The 24,422-nt window shown below is 40.2% G+C and overlaps 1 protein-coding gene across 1 annotated transcript; it reads left to right on the forward strand.

The window, feature by feature from the left end:
* Positions 1–755: 755 nt before the first annotated feature.
* Strap (serine/threonine kinase receptor associated protein) lies at positions 756–23,295 on the forward strand. Its single transcript, XM_005364536.3, has 10 exons — positions 756–1,090; positions 1,869–2,004; positions 8,695–8,776; positions 9,098–9,170; positions 13,291–13,387; positions 13,901–14,038; positions 18,215–18,351; positions 20,055–20,204; positions 20,733–20,798; positions 21,937–23,295. The coding sequence occupies exons 1-10, from the start codon at positions 979–981 to the stop codon at positions 21,996–21,998; spliced, it is 1,053 nt and encodes a 350-aa protein (XP_005364593.1). The 5' UTR covers positions 756–978; the 3' UTR covers positions 21,999–23,295.
* Positions 23,296–24,422: the final 1,127 nt, after the last annotated feature.

Here is a 24,422-nt window from a genome sequence, read left to right on the forward strand (position 1 = left end):
GGAAGGAGTAGCCAGAAAAGGGAGAGCGGATCCTCCATGATTTGTGAGAGCAAATGAATACCCACCACTTACGAGGTGGGTACCAAGAATGCTACCCACCTCGTAAGGATTCCTAAAGGGTCTTCAGAATCCTCAACATTGAAGCCTGCTGACTACTCCCCAGCCCCTCCTTCAGGGTATCACACTCCACTCCCTTTGGTGTGTACGTTGTGCTTTGCCAAACTTGGGCTTCAACTCTACTCTTCATTCAATTCTAAGTCACAAACCTGGAGACCCGCCCCCACTATAAAAAAAATATACAGTAACTGTTGAGTTATACACGAATAAAGAAGCATGAAGGATGGGGCTGGCGAGCAGAGGCCGTAGCCGCTAAGCCGCCAACAGGAGTTCGATTCCCGGGTTCCTCAGTTGTCCTCTCCGTCTTCCAGCTCCACACATGAAGGGGAGGAATGGGCGGGACACAGCTCCGGGTCACGTGGCCGCTCGCGGACTGCTGTCGCGGGAACAACCTTCGGACCCCGCGCACCGAGAAGGAACAGCAAGAGAGGCTGCCAACTGGCTCCAGAGCAGCCTACAACGGACACCGCGCAGCCGGCAGCACTGGGTAGGACCGGGACGCAGCGCGCGTGACGTCAGCACCGCCTGCCGCGGTGTGCCGAAGCTCGCGCCTGCGCACTCCGCTCCTCGCTGCTGCTGCTCTCGGCGATCCCGCCTTCCCGCCGTGCGTCACTTCCGTAGGACGCGGCGCGTCGTCGCTCCGTCACTTCCTGCCGCTACCGGTGTGGACGGTGGGTGGCGGCAGGCCGGCTCCGCGGCGCTCCCCTCCCCTCTTCCCTCCCTCCTTCTCCCTCCTTCCCTTGGCGGCCGCGAGTCGCGGGGACTCCCGAGCCGGCCTCGGTGTGAGTGCGGGGCGCCGCGGCGGGCTGTGGAGAAGGACACCCGCGGTCCGCGCTTCACGTCACCCCGCTTGCCGCCGCCATGGCCATGAGGCAGACGCCACTCACTTGCTCCGGCCACACGCGGCCCGTGGTGGACTTGGCCTTCAGCGGCATCACGCCTTACGGCTATTTTCTGATCAGCGCCTGTAAAGGTGAGCCGAGCCCTGCGCGTCCGCGGCTCGCGGTTGCCGAGCGGTGGGGGCGGGGTATCGTCGCTGCCGGTTAGAGCGAGTGGGAGCTGGCCTCTCTGCTCGCCCCGGTCAGACTCTGTGTGGCACCCTCCATTCTCCCCGGTTTTAGTGCTCGTTCAGAAAACCGTGCACTGCGCCTTCGACACAGAACTGCCCTGTGTCTCCGAAGGGTTTACTGGAAGGTGGAATTAGGCCAGGCCGAGAGGAGTGCCTTTTATGCCTTCGCACTCATCCCGCTGTTTCATCCTTTGTGGTCGGAGCCTCTTTTCTTTTCTCCCCAGAGGAAAATGTAATTAAGGTTTAGTTGGTTCAAATTCACAAATGCCTGTCTAGGTTGTTTTGACACAAGGCAGTGGCTTCCAGCCTTTTGTTCGTGTGTATGCGTGTGTTGTCTGCGTGCTTGCTTGGACATGTGTGAAGGGGCGCCCAAAGAGGTTCGAAGAGGGCGTCGGGTTCCCTAGAGCTGCTGTTCCAGGGAATCGGAATCGGGTGCTGGAAAGCGTTTCTCCGTACAATTGTTTTGTAATCGGGGTTTGCTAACGTGAGGGAGGCGTCTGATCCAGTCCCAAAATCATTTATGCTTCCCAAGAAGAGGGACCAAAATTCCTTAGTCCAGTTATGAGGACCGGACCCATGGATCAGGGCTCCACAATGGGACCCCCCCCCCCCCCAGTTTGCTATTCAATATTTGATGTTATGTTGCAGACTTCTAAATCACATGTCTTAAAATGTTTTCTAGATGGCAAACCTATGCTCCGCCAGGGAGATACAGGAGACTGGATTGGAGCATTCTTGGGTCATAAAGGTGCTGTTTGGGGTGCAACGTTGAATAAAGATGCCACCAAAGCTGCCACAGCAGCTGCAGATTTCACGGCGTAAGTGTAACAAAGATGGCTAACTTTATTCTCTCTGACTTGTGTGGTGACATCGTCAGAATCTGCGACTCAGCTGGTGCCATGGAAAACACATGGTATTTGATCTCACCAAGATCCCATCCTGGTTCCCCAGACTTGAAGGTTTAAATGACTTAACTCTGTGTCTTTGATTGAGACCAGGATTCTTTTATGATTCCTCCTGGATAATGGATGTTGTGATGTCCTTTACAGATGTTTCTCTAAATTGAGTACTATATAATGCTACCTCCAGGTGCTTTTTCACTCAGTTTGATTAAGGGCTCTAGATACATTTAAAATTGGGTCTCACCCTTATTCTTCATTTCCTATGGCTTTAAAGATGGCAGTCTGAAAGATGCTTGATCTTCCTTAGGTCCTCATTGTCACCAGTTTTTGATTCTACTGGTAGTCGCTGTGTTTGCCACTGCCTTAGTTCATGCTCATCGTAGCTCCGCACTGCTGGGAATTTCTTCTCCATTATTTCTATTTCTGTTGCTGCCACTCAGTCAGTTAAATCATGTCACTGCTCTTCTGAGGATTTGGTCTCTCTTTACAGTTTTACTTTCACCTTGAGTGGACAGGAGCATAGTCGGGAGAGTTTTTAAAATACTCAAGTCTGTTCTGTTTGTCAGTCAGGGGATTAAGTCCTGTCCTTTTTGCTCAGGTAATGCTCTCTAGGTGACCTGCAGTCTCTGAACCACTGTAATCATGGAGAAATCACCTCACTCTAGTTCACTATGTCTTTTGGTACAGTCTTTGCTGGACTAAACCATTGCCAAAACACACGTCACCTGTTTTTACTTGGGAATTGCATGTATTATCAAACTGACTTACAGTGATTCTCTGCACTTTAGAGGCATGTGTTGCAGTGTAAATAATTTTGGTATATAGTTACACTAGTGTTTGCAGTCACCACTGTTTTTAAACCAATAAAGATAGCTTTATCTGCTGTTGTTTGTGCAGGCATGTGCATGTCGTGGTGGGTGTTTGGAGGTCAGAGACAGTTTGGGAGTTGAGGTTCAGGGATCTGATTCAGGTTGTCAGGTGTGTGCCTACCGAGCCATCTTGCTGGCCCAAAGACAATGTTAAGAGCTGCTGTTCATGTAGACAAGAACCTGGAGAGTAAAATTGATCTGTTGATTTCTTGTTTAAAAGGATTTCATACTAAGGAGCAATTGTAAATTGTGTTGCCATCTTTGACTTAAGCATATTAAAACTACTAAGTTTAAAAAAAAGAAGACAGCTTATAGCATATTACCATATACCCTTGTTGAAACCTAGACCTTTCTATATACAGCCCAGTGAATTTTACTGTATGTACATTTAAAAATAAGCGGAGTTTAAAAAGACAAGTAAAGCTCTGTGGACTTTTCTGTGCCTTTGAGGAATCAGTTGCTGTTACAGCATTGGTGTAACCATCATAAAGCTTTGTGTGCTGCCCTGTTAGGATGTTGTAGCATAAATCTGATTTTAAAAGCTGCTATGAGTTTTGTGTTAATGTTTCTAGGCCAAAAATTGCTTTAGATGTCAGCTGCATACTAACTCACAATATACAGCACTCCGTTATATAGCCCAGACTGGCGTCATACTTTTCGTATATGTATAGCTAAGGATGTCTTTGCATTTCTGGTCCTCAGCCTCCTTCATTTGAGTTAAGCTGTCACAGGTGAGCTGAGAGCCACCATACAGGTTTTATGTGTGTTAGTGGGCAAGCATCTGTCAGCTGAGATCCATCCACAGCCCTGACAAAGTGCTCCGAGGAGGTGAAAATGGGAAAAAGAGTAATGCTCAGATATGGAAGAGTCACAGCGGACTCCTGGAGAGCAGAGGGAAGCTACCTACCTGTTGTCTTGTTTGTGCACTAACTATAGTACTTATTGTAATTAATGTACCCTTAAGGTTGAGGCCATGTTTTATATTCCTTTCTTTTTTATGATTTATTTTTATTTTATGTGCATTGGTGTTTTGCCTACATGTATGTCTGTGTGAGGGTGTCAGATCCCTTAGAAGGGGAGGTAGAGATAATTGTGAGCTGCCAGGTAGGTCCTGGGAATTGTACATGGAAGAGCAGCCAGTGCTCTTAACACTGGGCCATCTCTCTAGCCTTTTATATTCCCTATTTAAATACTGCTTTATACTTGCCTGATAAGTCACTTGAAAAAAGTTACTAAAGTAAAAGGTCAGGGAATGGATCTTGATTTTTATTTATTGAATATTTGAGTCTGTAATTGCTGTAGGTTTCTCTTTTTTTTCCTAGTAAAGTTTATTTTTCACTAAGTTCATTAAGAACATTGTCATTGGAGGTGAAATTTATTTTTTTAAATAATGGGTGTAGAATATTTGATCAGTGTTGTACAGCTAGGTATTTAAGAGGGAGGGGGCTTTATTTTCAGCTCTTGAAATTGAACCCAGGCTCTTTTGTCAAGCACTGTACCACTGAGTTAAAGCCAAGTTGCCAAACTGACTTAACTGTATAGCCAAGGTGGTGGGAAACGTATAGCCTTGCTGTTTTAGCTTCCCATGCAATTAAGATTGATGGGTGCATAACACTACAGCTTACTTGGAAGGTTGGCCTGGTGTGGGCACACGTTCCTAAGATCACAAGTTCAAGGCAAGCCTGGAGTACACAGAATTCCAGCCAGGTGGGCTTTATGGTTAGACCCCTCCCCCCAGCCCCCAATTTCATTGTGGCAATTAGGTCACAATCTTTTGACAGTAAGCTCATGGCTAATAATAGTTTAGATCAAATATAATCTAATTAAACTTATAATTATGTATTATATATTGTATTAAATGTTATTTGTACTATATTTAAACTAAATATATAAATGTAAGATAATAAAGTTGTAAGTGTTGATATTGTGGACATTAGCATTCTCAAGGATGAGCTTTTATTTTTTTTTTTAATTTTATTTATTTATTTATTTATTTATTTATTTATTTATTTATTTATTTATTTTGGTTTTTCGAGACAGGGTTTCTCTGTGGCTTTGGAGCCTGTCCTGGAACTAGCTCTGTAGACCAGGCTGGTCTTGAACTCACAGAGATCCGCCTGCCTCTGCCTCCCGAGTGCTGAGATTAAAGGCGTGCGCCACCATCGCCCGGCTAAGGATGAGCTTTTAGATTGCAGTTTAAAGATATATTTCTGTTAACTTTGTTTTTACCATAACCTGGCCTTAACAATGTCAATTAAAGCAGACTGCTTTGCCACTTACTGCTTTTGGTCTTATACTGGTTTTCTGGGCAGTTAGGGAGGATCCTGTATTGTAGTGAAAGCTATGATGAATCTTGTTTTATACATCTTACCAAATTCTATGCCAGCCCTCAGGAAAATAAATAAAAAGCATACAAGAGTCCTGCTCATGTGGGAACTATTTTGAAATGGAGAGAAAATAGTGATGAATGTTTTGAAAACCCTGGTTTTGGATTTTTCTGCTGAAACAATAAAAGCCAAATCCTGCCGAATTGATAAAACAAGGTTTAATAAACTGAGCAAAGCAACTCCGGGTGGATTCTCAGAGGGGAAAGCAGGAGAGAAATCACGTGGCAGGTCTAGGGTCCAGGCCTTAAGTACCCTGTAGATGTGGTCCCTAGCATCTCCTGGGGAGGAACAGCTTCCTGAAGGTGGGTTCTGGGGAGAGAGGTAGATGGGGTTCAAACAAAGAGTTCCCAGCTAAACATCTGGGCGGGGTTGGAATGGGAGAGGAAGACCTGAGCAGATATTCTCAACAAACAGGTGTGAAAAGTGTATGGGCCACCCCCTCCCATTATTGAACTGACCCTGAGCATAACCAAGGTTTTATCTTGTTGCTGCAGGCCCTTTGTCTAGGTCATTTGGAGTATTGCTGACTAAAAGGACTATAGGCTTGAGTTGTATTAGTCAGGGTTCACTAGAGGAACAGAACTTATAGAATGAATCTCTCTGCATAAAAGGGTATTATTTAAATGGCTTACAGACTGTGATCCAGCTAATCCAATAGTGGCTACCTTTGAACAGAAGTTCCAAGTATCCATTCTGTCAATGAAGCTGGATGTCCCAGCTGGTCTTTCCACTTCAAATGAGGTGTGCCTAGTCATTGGAGTTTTAGTTAACTCTGGGTGTAATCAAGATCACAACCAAGAATAGCCTATACAATAGTGTTGATGCTTTCCTAACATTTCAGGTCCCAATATTTGCACTTGTAATTGATAGTAGGTGTGTGAACACAGTCAGGTGTCCTGTCTTTGAGTCCTGATCAAATGTTTCTGTGACCGCAGATCCTTTGACATCTGATCCTGTGTTTCACAGTCCATCAAAGTTAGAGTAGTAGTAGCAAGCTTGCTGATAGCTCTGGTTAGTATATTCTGGTCTTCAGTGAATGTGTAGTATACATCCCAGTAAGATTTTGTTGTTGGAAGAGTATTTGACTTATTTAAATAGACATTTCAAAGGGCATTAAGAGATGGAGTATAACTCAGTGATAGAGTGCTTGCTTATCATGCAAGGATCTGTGTTCAGTCCTGTGTATGACCAAACAAAAAAGATTAAGATGGACATTACCCAGAGTTCTCTTGACACTTGTAAAATTAGGTAGATACGTCAGGTGTTTTGACAGTGTGATGCTTCTGATCCTAATCCTTGTGAACTCATAGCTAGATAACCCTTCTCTGGCTAAGAATGACTATGTATAAACAAAAACAAGGCAGAATCCAGTGCCATGGTCCTTGAAAGCTGAACTCTGGAAGAACTGAAATAAATGGTTGCTGGGTGTGGTGGCACACACCTTTCCAGTACTTGGGAGCTGAAGGCAGGAGGAGCTTGAATTGGAGACCAGTTTGAGAATATGTCAGCTCAATGCCAGGACTACATAGAGAGATCCTGCCTCCCTCAAAAGAAGAATTATTAATTATTGAATGAGAAGATCTAGTGGAGATTAGTGTTTGGAATGAGGATGCAAAGAACTTTGAGCATACAGATATGAGCAGGGTGTGGGAGCTGAAGAAAATATATGGGTTATAGTTATGATCTTGGGAGCCTAGGATCAGAAATAAAAGGAGGTTGGGGCAGAGTTAAACTAGAATCAGAGAGACTGGAGTGTATAAGAGAAATCACGGTGACATTTCTTGACATATTTTACAGCCATTCATAGAACTTCAAGTTTGTATGTGTAACCTTGGATGTTATATCACTAATTCCCATTTCTTTTGTATATTTTATCTAATGCTGTTGATTTAGAATGCTTTGTGCTCCTGGTTCCTGGTGTAGTTCTGTTTGCTTCTTAGGACCTCTGGCTCTCCTTGGAATCTGTAGACTTTCATGTACCTTATGTGCTTGGAGCGGGGAGAGTGACTGCTTGGTTTTATTTTTTATTTTTTTATTTTTTTTTAGTTTTGATTTTCGAGACAGGGTTTCTCCATAGCTTTTTGGCTCCTGTCCTGGAACTAGCTCTTCTAGACCAGGCTGGCCTTGAACTCACAGAGATCCCCCTGCCTCTGCCTCCTGAGTGCTGGGATTAAAGGCATGTGCCACCACCGCCCGGCTGGTTTTATTTATTTATTTTTATACTTATGTTTGTGTTTTAAGAAAGATCTCACTGTGTAATTAAGACTAACCTAAATGCAGAATCCTCCTGCCTCAGCATCATAAAGTGAGTGTATAGGTGTGCCTAGTAACACCTAGCCCTCTACCATCTTGATTTAAACTTGATCTGATCTGTATCAAGGTCTAACATTGTACAATTTTGAAGTAGTTAAATTCACAGAAGTGCTATGTAGTTTTCTCTGTCATGTGAGTAGACAAAAGGATGATTTGATGAACTGAATTGGTTAAAATATTCTTCTGGCTTGGTAAAAACAAATACGGGTATAAGCTGTTGGAGACCAGCCAGGATAGAAGTGTGGGGATTAGAAATATAAGTAAAAAGTACGAAGATGCGAAAATAATTAAGCAGAAACCATAGGAGAATGCCGGGAAGGAGTTCTAGTGAATACTAAAATCTCCCGAGTTCAATTTTCCATATGGTTTTAATGCCCTAACACAAAAAAGGGGGGAGGGGAGAAGGCAGCAAAAGACTTAACTCAATACAAAGGACATCTCAAACAGTTAATTGCTTTAACACTTTGAGACATCAGGTCATTAGCATTCTGTTTAGGCACTGAAGCCATTCTAGACCAAGCATCCTGAAGGTAATTATTCCTAAGGTAACCTCATATTACAAAAGAAAGAGCAGGAGTACACTTGCATGTCCTGACCATCTGTCAGGATGGAATGGATCTACTTGTTTGAGCCATCTTAATGTCAAAAGAACCCGAGTCAGGATATATAGCTACACTTGTTGTCAAAAATTTTGAGCAACTTCCAAACTTTGACCATCAGACAAGGTGGAAATAGGCTCACATTTTTGGGCCTCCACATAAGCTAAAAAGTAGGCTGGGTTAATTTGAGAATCTTGAATAAGTTACTTTTTTCCAAGAAAAAATAAAAAGTTGAAAAGTCCTATGGAAAAATTGCCTTTTTAAAAAAATTGCCTTTTTTAGATATATCAAGTATCAAGTATCATAATAATGAGTACTTAGGTACATAATACAATTACATAGATATTATGTGTGTCATTATTTTGTATTGATTAGAATTACCATTATACTTAACCTTGTATTGATGTTGTGGAATATTTGTTTATGTTCCTTTTTTAGCAAAGTGTGGGATGCTGTCACGGGAGATGAATTGATGACCCTGGCTCATAAGCACATTGTCAAGACCGTGGATTTCACACAGGTGTGAGAAAATGAAATTTTGGCTAAGGATGTAGTTCAGTGTGGTATACTGTTTGCATAGCATGTGAATGAGGTCCTGAGTTACATTTGAGTTAAGTGTTACTTAGGTGCAGAGTGATAGTTTCTGTGCTACAAGGGGGTGGGCAGCAGCAGAATGGCAGTTCTTGTGGTACAGTTTAGTATGTTTGAGAGGGAAACTTGAGCTTGGCCATTCTAAGTTTATAGTGTTCTCCTAGAAGTAGTTGGCTACAATTTTATCTTTTTGGTGATTATATTTAATTAACTGTTAAAGTGGTTAATCATTTTTCTTTTTTGTTTTCAGGATAGCAACTACCTGTTAACTGGGGGGCAGGATAAACTGCTGCGCATATATGACTTGAACAAACCTGAGGCAGGTAAGCATAACTGTGTCTCACTTTCTGCTTTTCCATAAAAAAACTGATTAAAGAACCACAAACATTTGAAAGTTAAGATCAGTACCAGAAAGAAACATTCATTATCTCTTCTCCTTTGTTAAAATCTTAGTTTTTGTTACAATATATTCTGTCAAGTTGTTTTCTTTCCTGTGCCAATTTTATTCTACTTTTGTCTTATTGCATACCTCATATAGCCTTCAGGCAACGTAAACTTTCATTATGGTAAACTGTTGTGTGCTGTTTTACTCTTTTGGCTTTATTGAGGCCCACCACTCAGCTCCCAAACAAATCACACAGAGGCTTATTATTACTTACGAATGCTGGCCTTAGTTTAGCTTATTTCTTGCCAGCTTTTCTTAATTTAAATTACCCTGATTACCTTTTGCCTCTGGGTGTAGGTGGAGGCTGCTAGTTTGTTTCCTGGCCACTCAGACCCGAAATGTCACACATTAAACTATATTAATTACAAGACTGTTTGGTCAATAGCTTAATCATGTTTCTAGCTAACTCTTTTGTCTGAAATTAATCCATTTAATTTATCACCATGTGTATCACCATGTGTATTTAATGATACACCATGTGTATCACCATGAGGTTGTGGCCTACCGGGTAAGGTTCCGGGGTGTTTGTCTCTTTGACTCTGCCTACTTTCTCTCTCTATGTCTTCCAGCCTGGCTATATTCTGCCCTGTCATAGGCCCAAAGCAGCTTCTTTATTAACTAATGATAATAAAACATATTTATAGAATACAGAGGGGAATCCCACATCACCTCCCCTTTTCTGTCTAAATAAGGAAGGTTTTAACATTAACAAAGTAAAATTACACGTAACAACAGTTATCAACAAGAATTATAGTTACAATATTTAGTCTATTTACATTTGACAAATTAAGGAAAATATCTATCCTATCTTTGTGAGTCTAAAGTTTTATATCTAATCTATCTTTTATAACTATAACTTACTTCAACTCCATCAGACTGCAGAAGGATACAGCATACGTAAGTAAACAGGAAATACTTTGTAAACAACTTCCAAAACTCTAGAATTGATAGAGACATCTTGCTGCCTGAGCAGTCACCCACAGTTCTTCAGTAACATTGGGCATCCATCTTCAGCCTACAGGCCTTTAGTATCTGGCAGAGTTTTTCATGAAACAGGGAATTTCAAAGACATGTCTGTCAGGTCCTTCTATGAAGCAGGAAAGTCTCACTTTCTTTAGGCAACTTCAGCAGTCATTTTTCTCTTTTCTGCATATCCAGTTTATACAGCATACCATCAAGTAGTTCAGGCAAGAGCAGTTTCTTGCCCAAATTGCTAACCAACTCCATAAAGAGTCTCTTTGATGCCTATCCTTTTGAAGTAGATAGGTGCTGCCAGGAGCAGATGTATCTCATTGTCATGAAAAGTCTTAAAACATTTTTAAATGCCCTATTCTGTTACTCTGAAATATTTGAAGAATACCTACCTACCTGAAATATATCTCTGTATATGTAGAAAACCTAACTAACATGACTACAAGCATGATTTATAAATGACTATCTATTAGTCTGTATATTTTAATTATACATTACATTTTTAAATGTGCTGCACAAACAATACCTTAATCAAGAGCAAAATCATACATATAACAAAATTGATTTTTAAATTTGTATCAATAAACCAAGATCCATACCAATGCAAAGTATTCATCTCTATGTCATATCTCCCTTCAAATGTAAACAAACACTTAAAAACAATATTTGGGAATTTGGGTATAGTTCTCTCCAAACTGCTTCCTGCTGTTTTTTTCAGCAAAGTATTTTTTTGGGGAGGTTCATGGAGATTTTTCGGGGGGGGGGGGTCTTGTTCCATCAAACCACATTAGTCTGTAAGGAATCCACAGGTTCTCATCCTCTGGAAAGAAAAGCAGAACCTATATTCATGTAAAAGCCCAAGAGAGCTCTGGCTCTTCTTTTGGGGCTGATGCCTACCACCCACTTGGGGTCCAGATGCTTATGTGCTCACTCAGGGTCAGGAGGAAAGTAGCTGAGACCATGCCCATGGCTCAGCATTCCCCGCCTCAGCAAGTGATGGGATCGGGTCTGCTAGGTGTGCACAGGCAGGAGGGCATGGTGGATTCCCACCGCCACACAGATATTTCTAGGCTGTGAACTGTGCTGCATGACAGCATGCTCCTTCTCAAGAGTTAAAGTGGTGAGCGTGGCTCCTACTGGGCTGTCACAGAGCTGGCAGTAATGGTACCTCTGCCATATTGAAAGGCAGAGAAGGGCTGCCGCAACCATACTGCTTACCATTTTAAAGTGCTCTTGGTCAGAAAATTATTACAGATATGCAGTAAAGACAGATTCAGATAAAAAGACCTCTAAACGGATCACAGTGTTGGATAAATGTACATAGGCTTGGGAGAGAGAAGAAAAAGTATAGACAATTATAAAAAAAAGTTTTAAAAAATAAGACAAAATCTTTAAAGCGAGCAGAGACGGTCATAGAGTAAAGGAGTAAAGAAAAATAAGCCCCGTAAAGATGAAATATATAAAGAGTCTGGATTATGTATATTACTGTTTTTTTTTTTTAATGAGATATGTACAGGGAGACGTTTCATTGTGTGGGCTGCTAAGCTAAACTAACATGTACTTTAAAGGTATCTTGACTTCAAAATTTCGATGTAAGGAAATGTTACTTTGGAAAATCTGGTCTTTTATCTTTTTCTATTCTGTATACTGTTCTTTCCTTCTTTTTCCATGGCCTGCTGTGTAGGGATGGCTGGCCCCTGATGTCCTCCTCTCCTTGTTCCCTTGCTCCTCTTTTTTCTCATTTCTCTTTCTATTTATGCTCTCTGCCTGCCACCCTGCCTATCTTCTGCCTCGCTATTGCCATTCTCTTTTTTTAGGTGTTTTAGACAGGCACAGCATAGCTTCATGAGTTAAACAAGTGCAGTGCAAACAGAAGTCACACACTCGAAAATAATATTCCTCATCAGTGAGGGTTTTTCATTTCATGATACTAGGTTCTGTAAAGGTATTAGAACAGTGTTACTAGATTTTGGGTGATGTGTGATGTCACCCTCTGTAGGACAGGATGTTGAAACATCAGTGTGCATCTGAAGGGTGAGTGTTTCAAAATTTAGCTAGCTGTATTGGCTGTTCAGAAGAAACATCTGTAGGTGGAGATAGTATTATTCATGAATTAACAAAATTGACACCAAGTTTAAAAAAGTATATTGTGATTAAGCAGTTATTCTGTAGCGTTAATACTCTATTTGGAAAAGCATTTCTAAAGTGATGGATTGTGCTTCTCACCACTGTTCTAATTATCTGCTTTGCCTTTTTCTCTGCCTGTTTCTTGGTATTCTTAGGCTAAAATATGTGTTGAACTTCTCTGATAGGGTAAAAGTAGTTCAGGAGTTGGGGGACTTTTCTTCATCTTCACCTCCCCAAGCTATTTTTTGAGTTTTTTTTCCCCCAGTGGATTAGCAGTAGAAGTGATAGCAATTAATGAAACTTTGACTGTATGTCAAATAGTATTAAGCACCTCAGCTGTATGTTTGTACTTAATCATCATAGACTATATGTAACAACTTCTATTACCCTGTTTTAAAGGTGAAGAAATGAAGTTTCTTCCCTGGGAATTGCTTATGCTACTTTAAATTTTCCCTTTCTCCTTCTGCCCTCTATCTTCTGTACAATTGTGTGTGTTGTGTGTGTGTTTTGCCTCATTAGTTACTGCCAGGGGTAACTTGGATAAAGATCCTAGATTTTTATGAGGATTGACTTAGTACACCCTTGTTTCTGGGCCCATGTTCTTACCAAGAAACATCACATTTGCTGTCCATTAATAGTATGTTGTGGTATAATAGTACCTTTGGATATAGAAGTCAGTAAAGAAAATTACACGTAAGGGGATGTGTCTCCGCTTCATATAGCAAGGTTCATTTGGGTTGAGGTTCATTGTCATACAAATGAATTACTGTTCCAGTTTAGCAAACCTTAGTGCATCTGATAGACATCAAATTTGGAATGGACTGGGGTGTATTGTTTTTGTATTGCTCAGTTCAGAAAGCTAGATATTTATTATGCATTTTAAATTGTTTTATCTAAAGAACCTAAGGAAATTAGTGGTCACACTTCCGGTATTAAAAAGGCTCTGTGGTGCAGTGAGGATAAACAGATTCTTTCAGCTGATGATAAAACTGTTCGGTAAGTTAACTTTTTTTTCAATAATTGACTGTTTGAAAAGCATTTTACCTTTGAACTTATAAATACATTTAATAATCGTGTTGGAAAATATGTGTAAGTTAGAATTTATCAATGTATGTCACATTTACCTGGAGCTGTTTACTATTATTTACATGGGGTAGAATTCAGAAAGTCATTAAAGCTGCTGATGTCTAGTTGTTCTGAATGTCGTCATGGACAGATTGGCTGAGGGGATTCATAAGGCTCTTAAAACTTTGTGTGTTATGACCTGATGTATTTTCCTGTGAAAAGATTGGTAACTGTTGTATAGACTAAAACAATTGTCAAAATCTATGATAAAGTTGATTTCATTGACAACCTAACAAAGGTTTTGACTTAGAATCCAGAACTCCTTTATGATTTGTGACAAAAATTACTTTAAGTATGATTATTTTTCTCATGGATTTATGTATAGATAAAATTGAAGATATTTCTGATCACTGACGAAACATTACTTTTTTTTTCCTTTTGCAGTCTTTGGGATCATGCTACAATGACCGAAGTGAAATCTGTGAATTTTAACATGTCTGTTAGCAGCATGGAATATATCCCTGAGGGAGAGGTCCTGGTTCTCACTTACGGGCGGACTATTGCTTTTCATAGTGCAGTAAGGTATGCCCAGGAAATTCCTGCATTTTATTTTGGGGATAAAAGGGAGAATCAGCTTATTTTAAAAATAAGGACTGGCAGGCTGGCTTAGCTGTTGATTAACAGTGGTTGCTCCTCTTGTAGAGGACCAAAGTTCAGTTCTCAGCGCCATTAAGGGATACGACTCAGTAGCGTGGCTTGAGACCATAGGTATAAATCCCTAGGACCTAAAAACAGTGAAGGATGTAGTGCGGACCTGATCATTTCTTTTTCTGTTGTGTGTATGTGTGTACTTGTGGTTTTTCTCTTAATAAGACTATGATGCATATAATCTTGTTTTTCTAATTAAAAATGTTCATATCCATTAAAACATTTTTATTGGTGGTATTTCATTAAGTTGTATGAGGTTATATATCTGTTGCTGTGCTCTATCACTGTAGCTAATATTGTGGTACATCTTTGTTCTCAGTACCGGAATCCTGTAAGTACCATGTTGAGTTCAATCACAAAACTGAGTGTGGAGTTCTTAGCCTTGGCACTTAAAGGATTTCTGTAAAGATTAGACCAATTGTATTCTGACAGTAGTCTTAGCAGATAGTCTCAAGGAATATGTCCAGTGTTCAGCTTCATTGACTGGGAGACAGAAAAGTAACATGGAAGTTCTAAAAGTGTAAGGGAGCTTCCATAAACACAGTAACTAATAGTGGAATACTTTTGCCCGGAACTATCAGACTGTACAACTATAACTGCTCATTCCTGAACCATGTGATCCTGCTGTAAACTTTTGCCTGAGATCTCATTTGGTAATACATGGCCTATTGAATGTTTCAAACAAGTAGTCGTCTGTAGTGCTAGATATGCCACAGCTAACTTTAGTATTTTGTCTGTTTTGTTGTTTTTGTTCTATTTTGTTTTTTTGAGACAGGGTTGTTGACAGAGGTTTCTGTCCTGCCCAATCCTACAGCCATTCAACCCCAAGAAATACACAGAGGTTTACATTAATCATAAACTAGTTGGCCTATTAGCTCAGGCTTCTTATCAACTCTTCCTTACATCTAAAATTAGCCCTTAAGTCTTGTCTACGTTAGCCACATGGATTGGTACCTTTATTAGCAAGGCAGTCACGTCTTTCTTCCTCAGTGTCTGGGTGACTACTGCAGACTGAATCTTTTTTCCTTCCCAGAATTCCCTTGTCGTCCTGCCTATACTTCCTGCCTGACTACTGGTCAATCAGCGTTTTATTAAATACAAGTGACAAATCTTTACAAAGTACAAGACCATTGTCCTACAGCATCCCCTCCCCTTTTTTTCAAAACAACTCTGAATCTAATCTTCTTTGTTTAGCTTTTTTCCTGACCATTATCAAGACCAACTTGTGACCAACACTCTAAAAAAAAAACCAAAACAATCCATAATCCATTTTTTGAGCATGTGGGCATAGTTTTTTAGGCTACCTCTTGCTGATTGGGTGCCCTGATTATCTTATGGGGACCTAAAGGAAATTTAGAATTATGATCAAGTCCTGACTGGAATATTCTGTGAAGCTTGATCATTTCAGGCAGCAAGTCTTGAAACTGTTCTGGATGTGGAACTCAAGATATCTGGGCAATCCGCTCCTATTGGAGATTTCTTAGGGTGTCTTCCTTGGTCAAACCTGATTTTTTTTAACTCAGTATGAATCCACAGTCCCTCATTTCCTGTGGAAATGAAAGCAAAACCTCTTCTCCAAAGTAACATATCTTTTGCCTTAAATTTTAAAGTTAAAGCATTTTTAAAATATATATGTTGTATTAATCCAGCAGCATTTGTAATCAAATGTCTTTTAGCAGCTGCTGTTCCTTCCTCAGCCATCAAACAAGCCAATGACAACACAACAACATCATTATCCAGACTCTATGTATTTTTCATCTTTACATGGCTTTTTTTTAAACTCAATTTCTTTTATTTTTAATTTTTGTTTTTTTTTGGGGGGTGGGGGTGGGACTAGGCTTCTCTGTGTATTTTTGGCTATCTTGGCACTTATTCTGTAGACCAGGTTGTCTTTGAACTCAAAGAGATCCTCCTGCCTCTGCCTCCCAAATGTTGGGATTAAAGGTGTGTGCCACCACACCCAACTACTTTATCCTTTTTTTTTCCTTTCTCAAGCCTATACATATTTTTAAAAAACACACTGTATATCTTTTTCTGAACACATGAGTCTTTAATTTGCTAAGCTGTATGGCTAGGATTAAAGCCATGGCTTTGACAACTGGATCCACCCTATTCCTTAGCTTTCTGAGAGTTTAGCTTCATGGTGGAGGTACTGGCAGGAACCATATTTATTGCCACAATTCTATGGAGTTTCGAGATCCCTGCCACCACCAAGAGGCATGCTGTCGGCTATTCATAAACCACATATTGGCACTATTTGTTGACGGGTTTCTGTTCCACCTGGTCCCATAGCCATTCAGTCCCAAGAAACACACAGAGATCTACATTAATAACTGGTTGGCCTGTTAGGTCAGGCTTCTTATTAATTAATTCTAACATCTTAAATTAGCCAATAATTGTTGTCTGTGTTAGCCACATGGCTTGGCACCTTTTATCAGTGAGGCCTTTTCATCTTGCTTCCTCTGTGTCTGGGTGACGGCTGCAGACTGAACTTTCCTCTTTCCAGAATTCTGTTCTCGTTGCCCCACCTCTATTTCTTGCCAGGTTGCCCTGCCTATACTATTCCTGCCTACCTACTGACCAATCAGCGTTTTATTAAAATACAGGTGACAAATCTTTACATACAAAGTACAAGACCATTGTCCCACAGCACTCCTGCACCTTTTTTTTTTTAAAGAGCTTTTTATAATCCTGTCTGTCTTGGGACTCTCTTTGTAGACCAAGGTGGTTTTAAACTCAGAGATCTGCCTGCCTCTTCATCCTGAGTGCTGGATGGGGTTAAAGTCTTTCCCCACCATGGCCTGGCTAAGTTTAATTTGCATGTTTTATTTGTGGCATGTAGTGGTTGATGTTTTATATTGAGGTAATTTTCAGGATTGGACTGAAAAGGGCTGATGAGGAAACTACAGTTGATATTTCAGAGGAATCAGTTGGCATTGATAAATCAGCTTTTAATACAGTTAGTGTGAGTTAATTTTCTATTGCTGCGAAGAGACACTATGACCAAGGCAATTTACAAAGGGAAGCATTTAACTGGGGGCTTTTCAGAGGGTGAGTCCATAACCATCAAAGCAGGAGGTAGGCATGTATGGTGCCAAAGTAGTAGCCAAGAGCTTATATCTGACCCATAAGCAGGAGATGGACAGAGAGCTAGCCAGAATGGGTCTGACATGGGCTTTTGAAACCGCAGAGCCCACCTCCAGTGATGAAGCTTGTTCAGCCATGCTAATACTTACCGAAATAGTCTACCAACTGGGAATCAAGCATTCAAATATAGCCTATAGGGGCCGTTTTCATTTAAACCACCATATAACCGGGTTAAAAACAGCTGTTAACAGTTTTGATAGCAGTTTCTTGTGTTGGGGGTAGAAGCCTAAATCCTCAACAATTGAGAAAACATAATTGACATTCATTTGCATTGTCGTGATTCTCTACTGTGAAGCTTGCTTTATGTTTTTTGCTTTTTTTACTGTTGAGAAGTCAACCCAGGGCCTTCTTGAACATTCAACCCATTGACATAAACATCTATGTCCCCGACTTTGGGTTTTTTGGCCCAGGCTTTTAAGACTGCCATTCATAATTGTAGCGGCGTAAATGAAGGCAGACAGAAATTATAATAAAATATTTAGCTTTAATTAGGAAAAGACAGAACCTGAGGTTCCCACAGAGAACAGGAAAGGAGAAGGGAAGGGGGGAAGTACATCAGTAATATTTATTAGTAAAAAAATATCCTCAGGGGACCCTGCCCTACAAGCAAGGAGATTGGCTGAGGCCACCCCTACACATAATGTATTTGTGGCTGGTTTCTTTCATAGCCTCCTGAGCTGGTATGCATGTTTGTACCACTGTTCTTGGTCTGTATAACCTTTTTCATATTCATTAAAATAATGCATCTTTATTGGGAAAAATGTTGAATGTTTTTGCTCATGTTTTTTAACAGTTCATTTACACTTGACTGAATGAATACTTTATCTTGTATTTCAGAATTTAGGAATAATTTCACTGTGGATAGATTTGTAGACATTTATGTTTTTGTGTTCTTTTTCCCAGTCTGGAGCCAATTAAATCCTTTGAAGCTCCTGCAACCATCAACTCTGCATCTCTTTATCCTGAGAAGGAATTTCTTGTTGCAGGTGGAGAAGACTTTAAACTGTATAAGTATGACTACAATAGTGGAGAAGAATTAGGTAAGGCTCGTGTCTGTTTCTTAAATCAGTAGTTCTCAATCTGTGGGTCACAAGCCCTGAGGTTACCTATTCACAGGGGTCACCTAAGACCTGGAACTAGCTCTTGTAGACTAGGCTGGCCTCAAACTCACAGAGATCTGCCTGCCTCTGCTTCCTGTGTGCTGGTATTAAAGGCATTTACCACCACTGCTCAGCCTACCTAAGACCATTGGAAGACAGATATTTACATTACAATTCATAACTGTAGTTTCACTATGGTTATGAAGTAGCAACAAAAATTTTATAGTTGGGGGGTCACCACAACATGAAAAATTGTATTAAAGGGTCTCAGCATTAGGAAGGTTGAGGACCATTCTCTCTAATAATTTACGTTATCAAAATATTAACTTCTAATAATGAGTACCTTCTTTTTTGTTGTTTGTTTTGCTTTAGTTTTTTTTTTTTATTTTTTTGAGGCAGTGTTTTTCTTTGTAACAGTTCTGGCTGTCTTGAAACTTGCTCTGTTGGCTAGACTGACCTCAAACTCAGATCCACCTGCCTCTACCTCCCAAGTGCTAGGATTAAATGCATACACCACCACCGCCAGCCATCATAAAATGGTTGATAATGTGATTAATTTGATATATCCTAACTTGATAGTATGTATAATAGTATGCTAGACAGTTCAAAGAGCAAGACTTTATTGCTTATTTTTATGTTTACTTACCAAGTCTAAACAGGTTTTGCTTCTAACTTGAAGATTTTATTTTCTGTTTATAAACTCCCACCTTTTTTTTTTTTACCTGTTTCTAACTGTTCTGGTTTCCACCCAAAGAACTAAGTTAACTAGATTTATACACAAAGAACAGGAGGCAACTTTGTTTCGTTTCTTGGGGGAAACTGGTAGATTGGGGTTTGTTTTAGTGTTAGACTATTTCAGTCACATGTTCAATCCTTGTCAGTTTGAAAGCAGTGGCTGGGTCCACGCTGGGAGGTGCTCAGCATCAGTAAAGCCCAGGCTGTGGTGGGGAGAAACGGACAGATGCTGCACTGCAGACCCAGTGTTCTCATCGCAGTCTCTGTTCACACACCTTTGATCGTGTGTGGGGGGGGGGGGCTTGTGGGTGAGAACTTTGTGTACAATATTCAAGTATTCCACCCAGATTCCTCTATTCTTACATGCTTTTTATTCTCCGGCTAGTCTGAATAAGATGATGGAGCATTAAATTATATGTGGGAAGCATTTGTAAGTAAGGGTTTTACTGCAGTAAAAAACCTTCCTGACTCTATATTTCACGTAAAATTTATTATATTAGAATGTAAGGGTCAGTAGTAAGCATTGTGGTGGGATTAAGAAGCATAGACGGAGTATGAAAAAGAGCTCCACCTGGTGGCTCTCTCTAGACATGGAAGAAATTGCTTCCTCTAAAAGCAGGTAATAAATTCAGGATATAGAAACTGGGATGGAATTGACAGACTTCTGCTCTGATCTCTACAGCTTTATTGACAGCTCCTCAATTCTCTGTGGAATGTGAAACATCATTTTCTTTTTCCAAAGACAGTCTGCCTCTGCCTTACTGGATTGAAAAGGGCTAACTAATCCTAAGGAAATGGCAGAGATGATGTCCCACGAATGCAGACAGTGTCTCTTTTAGTAAATCAGTACTTAGCCTAATAATCAGCTTTATATTAAGTCTGATAGCCCTGTTTTTCACCTTTTTCAGAATCCTACAAAGGTCACTTTGGCCCCATTCACTGTGTGAGGTTTAGTCCTGATGGTGAACTCTGTGCCAGTGGTTCTGAAGATGGGACATTGAGATTGTGGCAAACTGTAGTAGGAAAAACCTATGGCCTTTGGAAATGCGTGCTTCCTGGTAAGGACGTTCATTCAAAGTTAATCAAGTTATTGTGCATAGATTTTGTATTATTTGTAAATTCTGCTTCATTGTGTCTTGTTTCCCTTAGATTTTGAATTATGTAATATGATACAAGCAGAGTGAAACCATGATTCTAATCGAGCAATGTCCTTTATGTGCTGAATTGAATGAACTTAATTCAGAATTTATTACAAAGGGACTAGGGAGATGGCCCAGTGGTTACTGGTGCAGATACACAGAAATATCAAATAACAATTGTAAGACCTCGGCAATATGAAGAATTTACACATATTTGTCCAGTTTCCTCATAGTATTATATTACTTGATCTGTACCACTGAAAACATGTTTCTCAGTTAAAAAGCGAAATGACAAAGACTTACTACTAATCTCATCATGGCTGTAGTACTAAAAGTGACTTTGAGATGTCTATTTTAGAATCACAGTAACTTTTAAAAGAGAAACTGTGCGTGTGAGTTCACGGAAACTGCTGTGCTCCTCGTCAGTCACTGCTTTTCTCTTCACAGAGGAAGACAGCGGGGAACTGGCAAAGCCAAAGGTCGGTTTTCAAGAAACAGCGGAAGAGGAGCTGGGTAAATACAAATTAGCTTTTCTAAGAGTCTTGGGGATGTAAAAATTAAGTAGATGTGTGTTTTGGTCAGTGCCAAAAGTAATTTATTAAGTGTGAATAGATTTGAATTAAATTATGGAAAGCTTAGACATGAGTGTGTAATCATTAGCTACAGAGTTCTGGGCCTTCTGTACACTGGGCAGGACTAGTGTCTTATTCTAGTAAACTTCAGAGACAGGTGTTATCTTAACAAGTTACTTAGTTTATAATTGTGAAGTGAAGTAGCATTTAAACCGGTGGAGACCTGTGGAGGGATAAATGTGAGGTTTTAAGGGTGTGGTATTGATGAGGGGTGGAGGAGTTCAGCAGAAAACAGAAACACCAAGGCAGAGAAGCAAAATGTGAAGCGTAGAGCAAAACAAGGCCACCCAGTGCCCTGATTGCTGTTTTAATATTTGGAGACTTTTATGAATAGGAAAAAGAAAAAAAAAACTTCAATTTTTTTTTTTTAAGTGGAGGGATAGATATAAATTTGGGAAATAGTAGTATGGGGAAAGAATAAGAGTAGGGACATTAAAGTCTAGGGTTGTAGCCATGGGATAGACGAACAAGAAGGAAAGTGAACTTGTTATTACTGGGAGGATTAGCAAGATGGGTAATGGTTAGATTAGAAGATGGGTCTTTGCTCTTAAGTAGTGACTTGGGCTGGTGAAAAGGGGAGAGTTTACCACAGACTCTGCAGCTCCTCTCTCCCCACTCTTGATACTGTTAGGACTCTCTTCTCCCCCAGTAAAAGCAGTGTTTAATGCTTATGGTTTTGAATTGCATAGGCTTAAATTTAATTACTAAAGGAAAAGACAGGACTCAAAGAGAAATGATTTTAATTAAATGCTGATCGTGTAGTTGGAGTCATTTGAAACTTACCCTGAAAGAACAGGGATGGGGATTAAAACTGGTGTGAAGGCCGTAGAGGAAGATGTCTGGGTTCTGCTCGGGTGTTTGGTGGCCTGAGACTAGTTGATAATGCATGATCAGTAGCTCTCTGTGTTGCCATCCTTACCACAGCATGCTTAAATACCACCTTTCTACTTATTTCCTCTTTATATAGAAACATTGATTTTCTTTATTAAATTGACTATGGTTTTGTTTTTTAATTTCAGAAGAAATTGCTTCAGAGAATTCAGATTCCATCTATTCTTCAACTCCTGAAGTTAAGGCCTGAGCACCAGCTGTATGCCATAGATGCCGTATAGTTTATGGACTAAACAAGCAGAGAAAAGCATCAGCCTTCAGACTGACTCTCTGCCTGTGGCAAGGAAGGCAGAAAATATTGGGGAATATGAATTAGCTCCAGTGCACGAACAACTACTGGGTGTTCCTGTGAGTGAAAGTAGCTGCGTGTTTGAGGTGCAGGCAGGAGGGTTATGCTCATGTAGTGCCACAGCCTGCCATCTTGAATGAGCAAGCCAACATACAATTTACATTTTACACTTACATTTCTTGTAGCTGTTTATGTTATGGAGAAGAAAAATATATTGGCCTATTTTTGTGACTTTTCCCTTAAAGCAGAACGCCTTTTTTCTCAGTTGGGAAGAAGAGGATTTACACGATAAAGTAACTGGTTTGGTCTCTTTCATTGTACACCGACTGCTTCTGAACATCTAATATTATTTAATTATCTAAATAAAATGCCTCTGAAACAAAATGATGTTCTGTTTCTTTAGGAAATTTTGATACATTTGAGTATTAAAACTGGAACTATCCAAAAAGCTTCTACATCATATACAGCATTGTGTAGCAGAAGTTTGGTTACAGGGTCTGAACTGAACATTCCCTAATTCTGAAATTCAGTTACGTAAACTTGATATTTTCATTCTGGGTGTTCATTTACCTTCTTCCAGATTGATAGAATTGCTTTTCTTGCATCTTTAAACATGCATGTTAGTTACTAAAACAGAAAAGCAATTGGAAAGAACAGAAAAATAACTTGAAACCCGATTCTTGTGAAAATCACTAGACATGGAAGAACATCTGTGTTTGTACAGACAGCCACGAGCTCATGACTGGGTAATCGAAACTTGCAATATTGAAGATGTATTAGACTTTTTGTATCACATCCTTTAAATTTGGGTCATTCAACTTTCTAATAAATTGGATCAGTTGAGTATATTTGTAGTTTATTTACTTTTTACTATATGAAGAGATTAAATTAGTAATTTGAAAATGCAGATGAGTAGCGTCTGTTAATTTGCTTTTTTGTAATTTGTCTTTTGAATGACCTTTAATACTTTGCTTAGAAGAAAGAAAAGTTGTTTTGTCAGGTTTGTGACAACTGACCGGAAGCAGGCACTACATGCAATGCTGGCCTGGGAGAGTCCATTGATGAGCCTAAGGGCAGTATTGTTCCTGTGTCTGTGTTTAACATGCCTGGTCCTCTGCTCTGTACCAGTATTGTCGATGTATCAAGAATTAAACTGAGAGTTTGACCCTAAATAAAAATTTACATGCATCTTTTGGAATTTAAATTACTTGGTGTTTATTAAGTTTTTAATAAATTGAGGGCATTTCTTAGTTTTGTGCCATTTGTTTCCTATTGCTGGAGCAAGTTTGTAGCTTGGACTGACATGTTTATATTAATAGATCACAGTGTCCTGAGGCTAGAACATGTCTCACTTGACTAAAGTCAAGGTGCTGGCAAAGCTGTGTCCTGTCTGGAGTTAATAGAGACTTCCTCTGCCTTCTAGTAGCTACAAGATGTCTGCAGTTCTTGTCTCTCTTCAGCTGAACTTGTTTCTCAATTTCTTTGATGACTTAGCACTCAGGTGCTCAAATGAGTAGGCTTGGATGATCCTGCATGCATGTTCTGAGTCCTGCATCCACTGGGGCTGTTCTGGATCTGTTTTTTGCCTGCCTATAACCACACTGGCCCAGCAGTCCACACTTCCTGCCTACTTGCCCCTGTGTTTACCTGGTCCTCATCCTTCCTATCTACACTGTAGGAAAGGGGAATACTTTAGAATTTGATTAAGGAACTTAGGTCATTTAGCTTGGATGCTGGTAGATAATTTCTTGGTAGCATGCCTCTCGTATTGAAGTGAGGCTAAAGAAGTGGGGGCCTACTAGAGAGCTGGTTTAGTCAGTATAGAATGCTTTGCAAGTATGAGAACCTTAGTTTGGTTCCCTCAGCACCCACACGGCGTCAGGCATGGTGGTGCGTATTTGTGAACATGCCTATATCCATATGTGATAGTTACATATTAGGGTACAGGATTGCTTGGTCATGGCTGCTAAGGTAATGTATGGGTTCTTGTGTTGGGACATGAATATTTTGTCCTTGGCTGTTGGCACTCTTGGTGTTCTAGTGGGTTCCAGGTTTGTAGTGCCTGCTTCTCTTTTTTACAAGGTTAAGTAGACATAATAGTGGTGTTGTGAATATGATCTAGATAAATTCAAATTACTTAGAAGTAGCTGTGTGTGGTCTAGACTAGATAGATGAGCCTCCATGAATAGGAACAAGCCAACTACTATTTAGCTGCGAAATTGTGTGTCTGACACATTGATAGCTTCCATTTATCATTGCCTCAGGTATACACAAACCATACAACTCTGCAAGACAAACTTATTCTGGTCACCCTGTTCTCTAGTA

The sequence above is a fragment of the Microtus ochrogaster genome (genome assembly GCF_000317375.1).
Source record: "Microtus ochrogaster isolate Prairie Vole_2 chromosome 14 unlocalized genomic scaffold, MicOch1.0 chr14_random_2, whole genome shotgun sequence".
In the NCBI taxonomy this organism is placed as follows: domain Eukaryota; kingdom Metazoa; phylum Chordata; class Mammalia; order Rodentia; family Cricetidae; genus Microtus; species Microtus ochrogaster.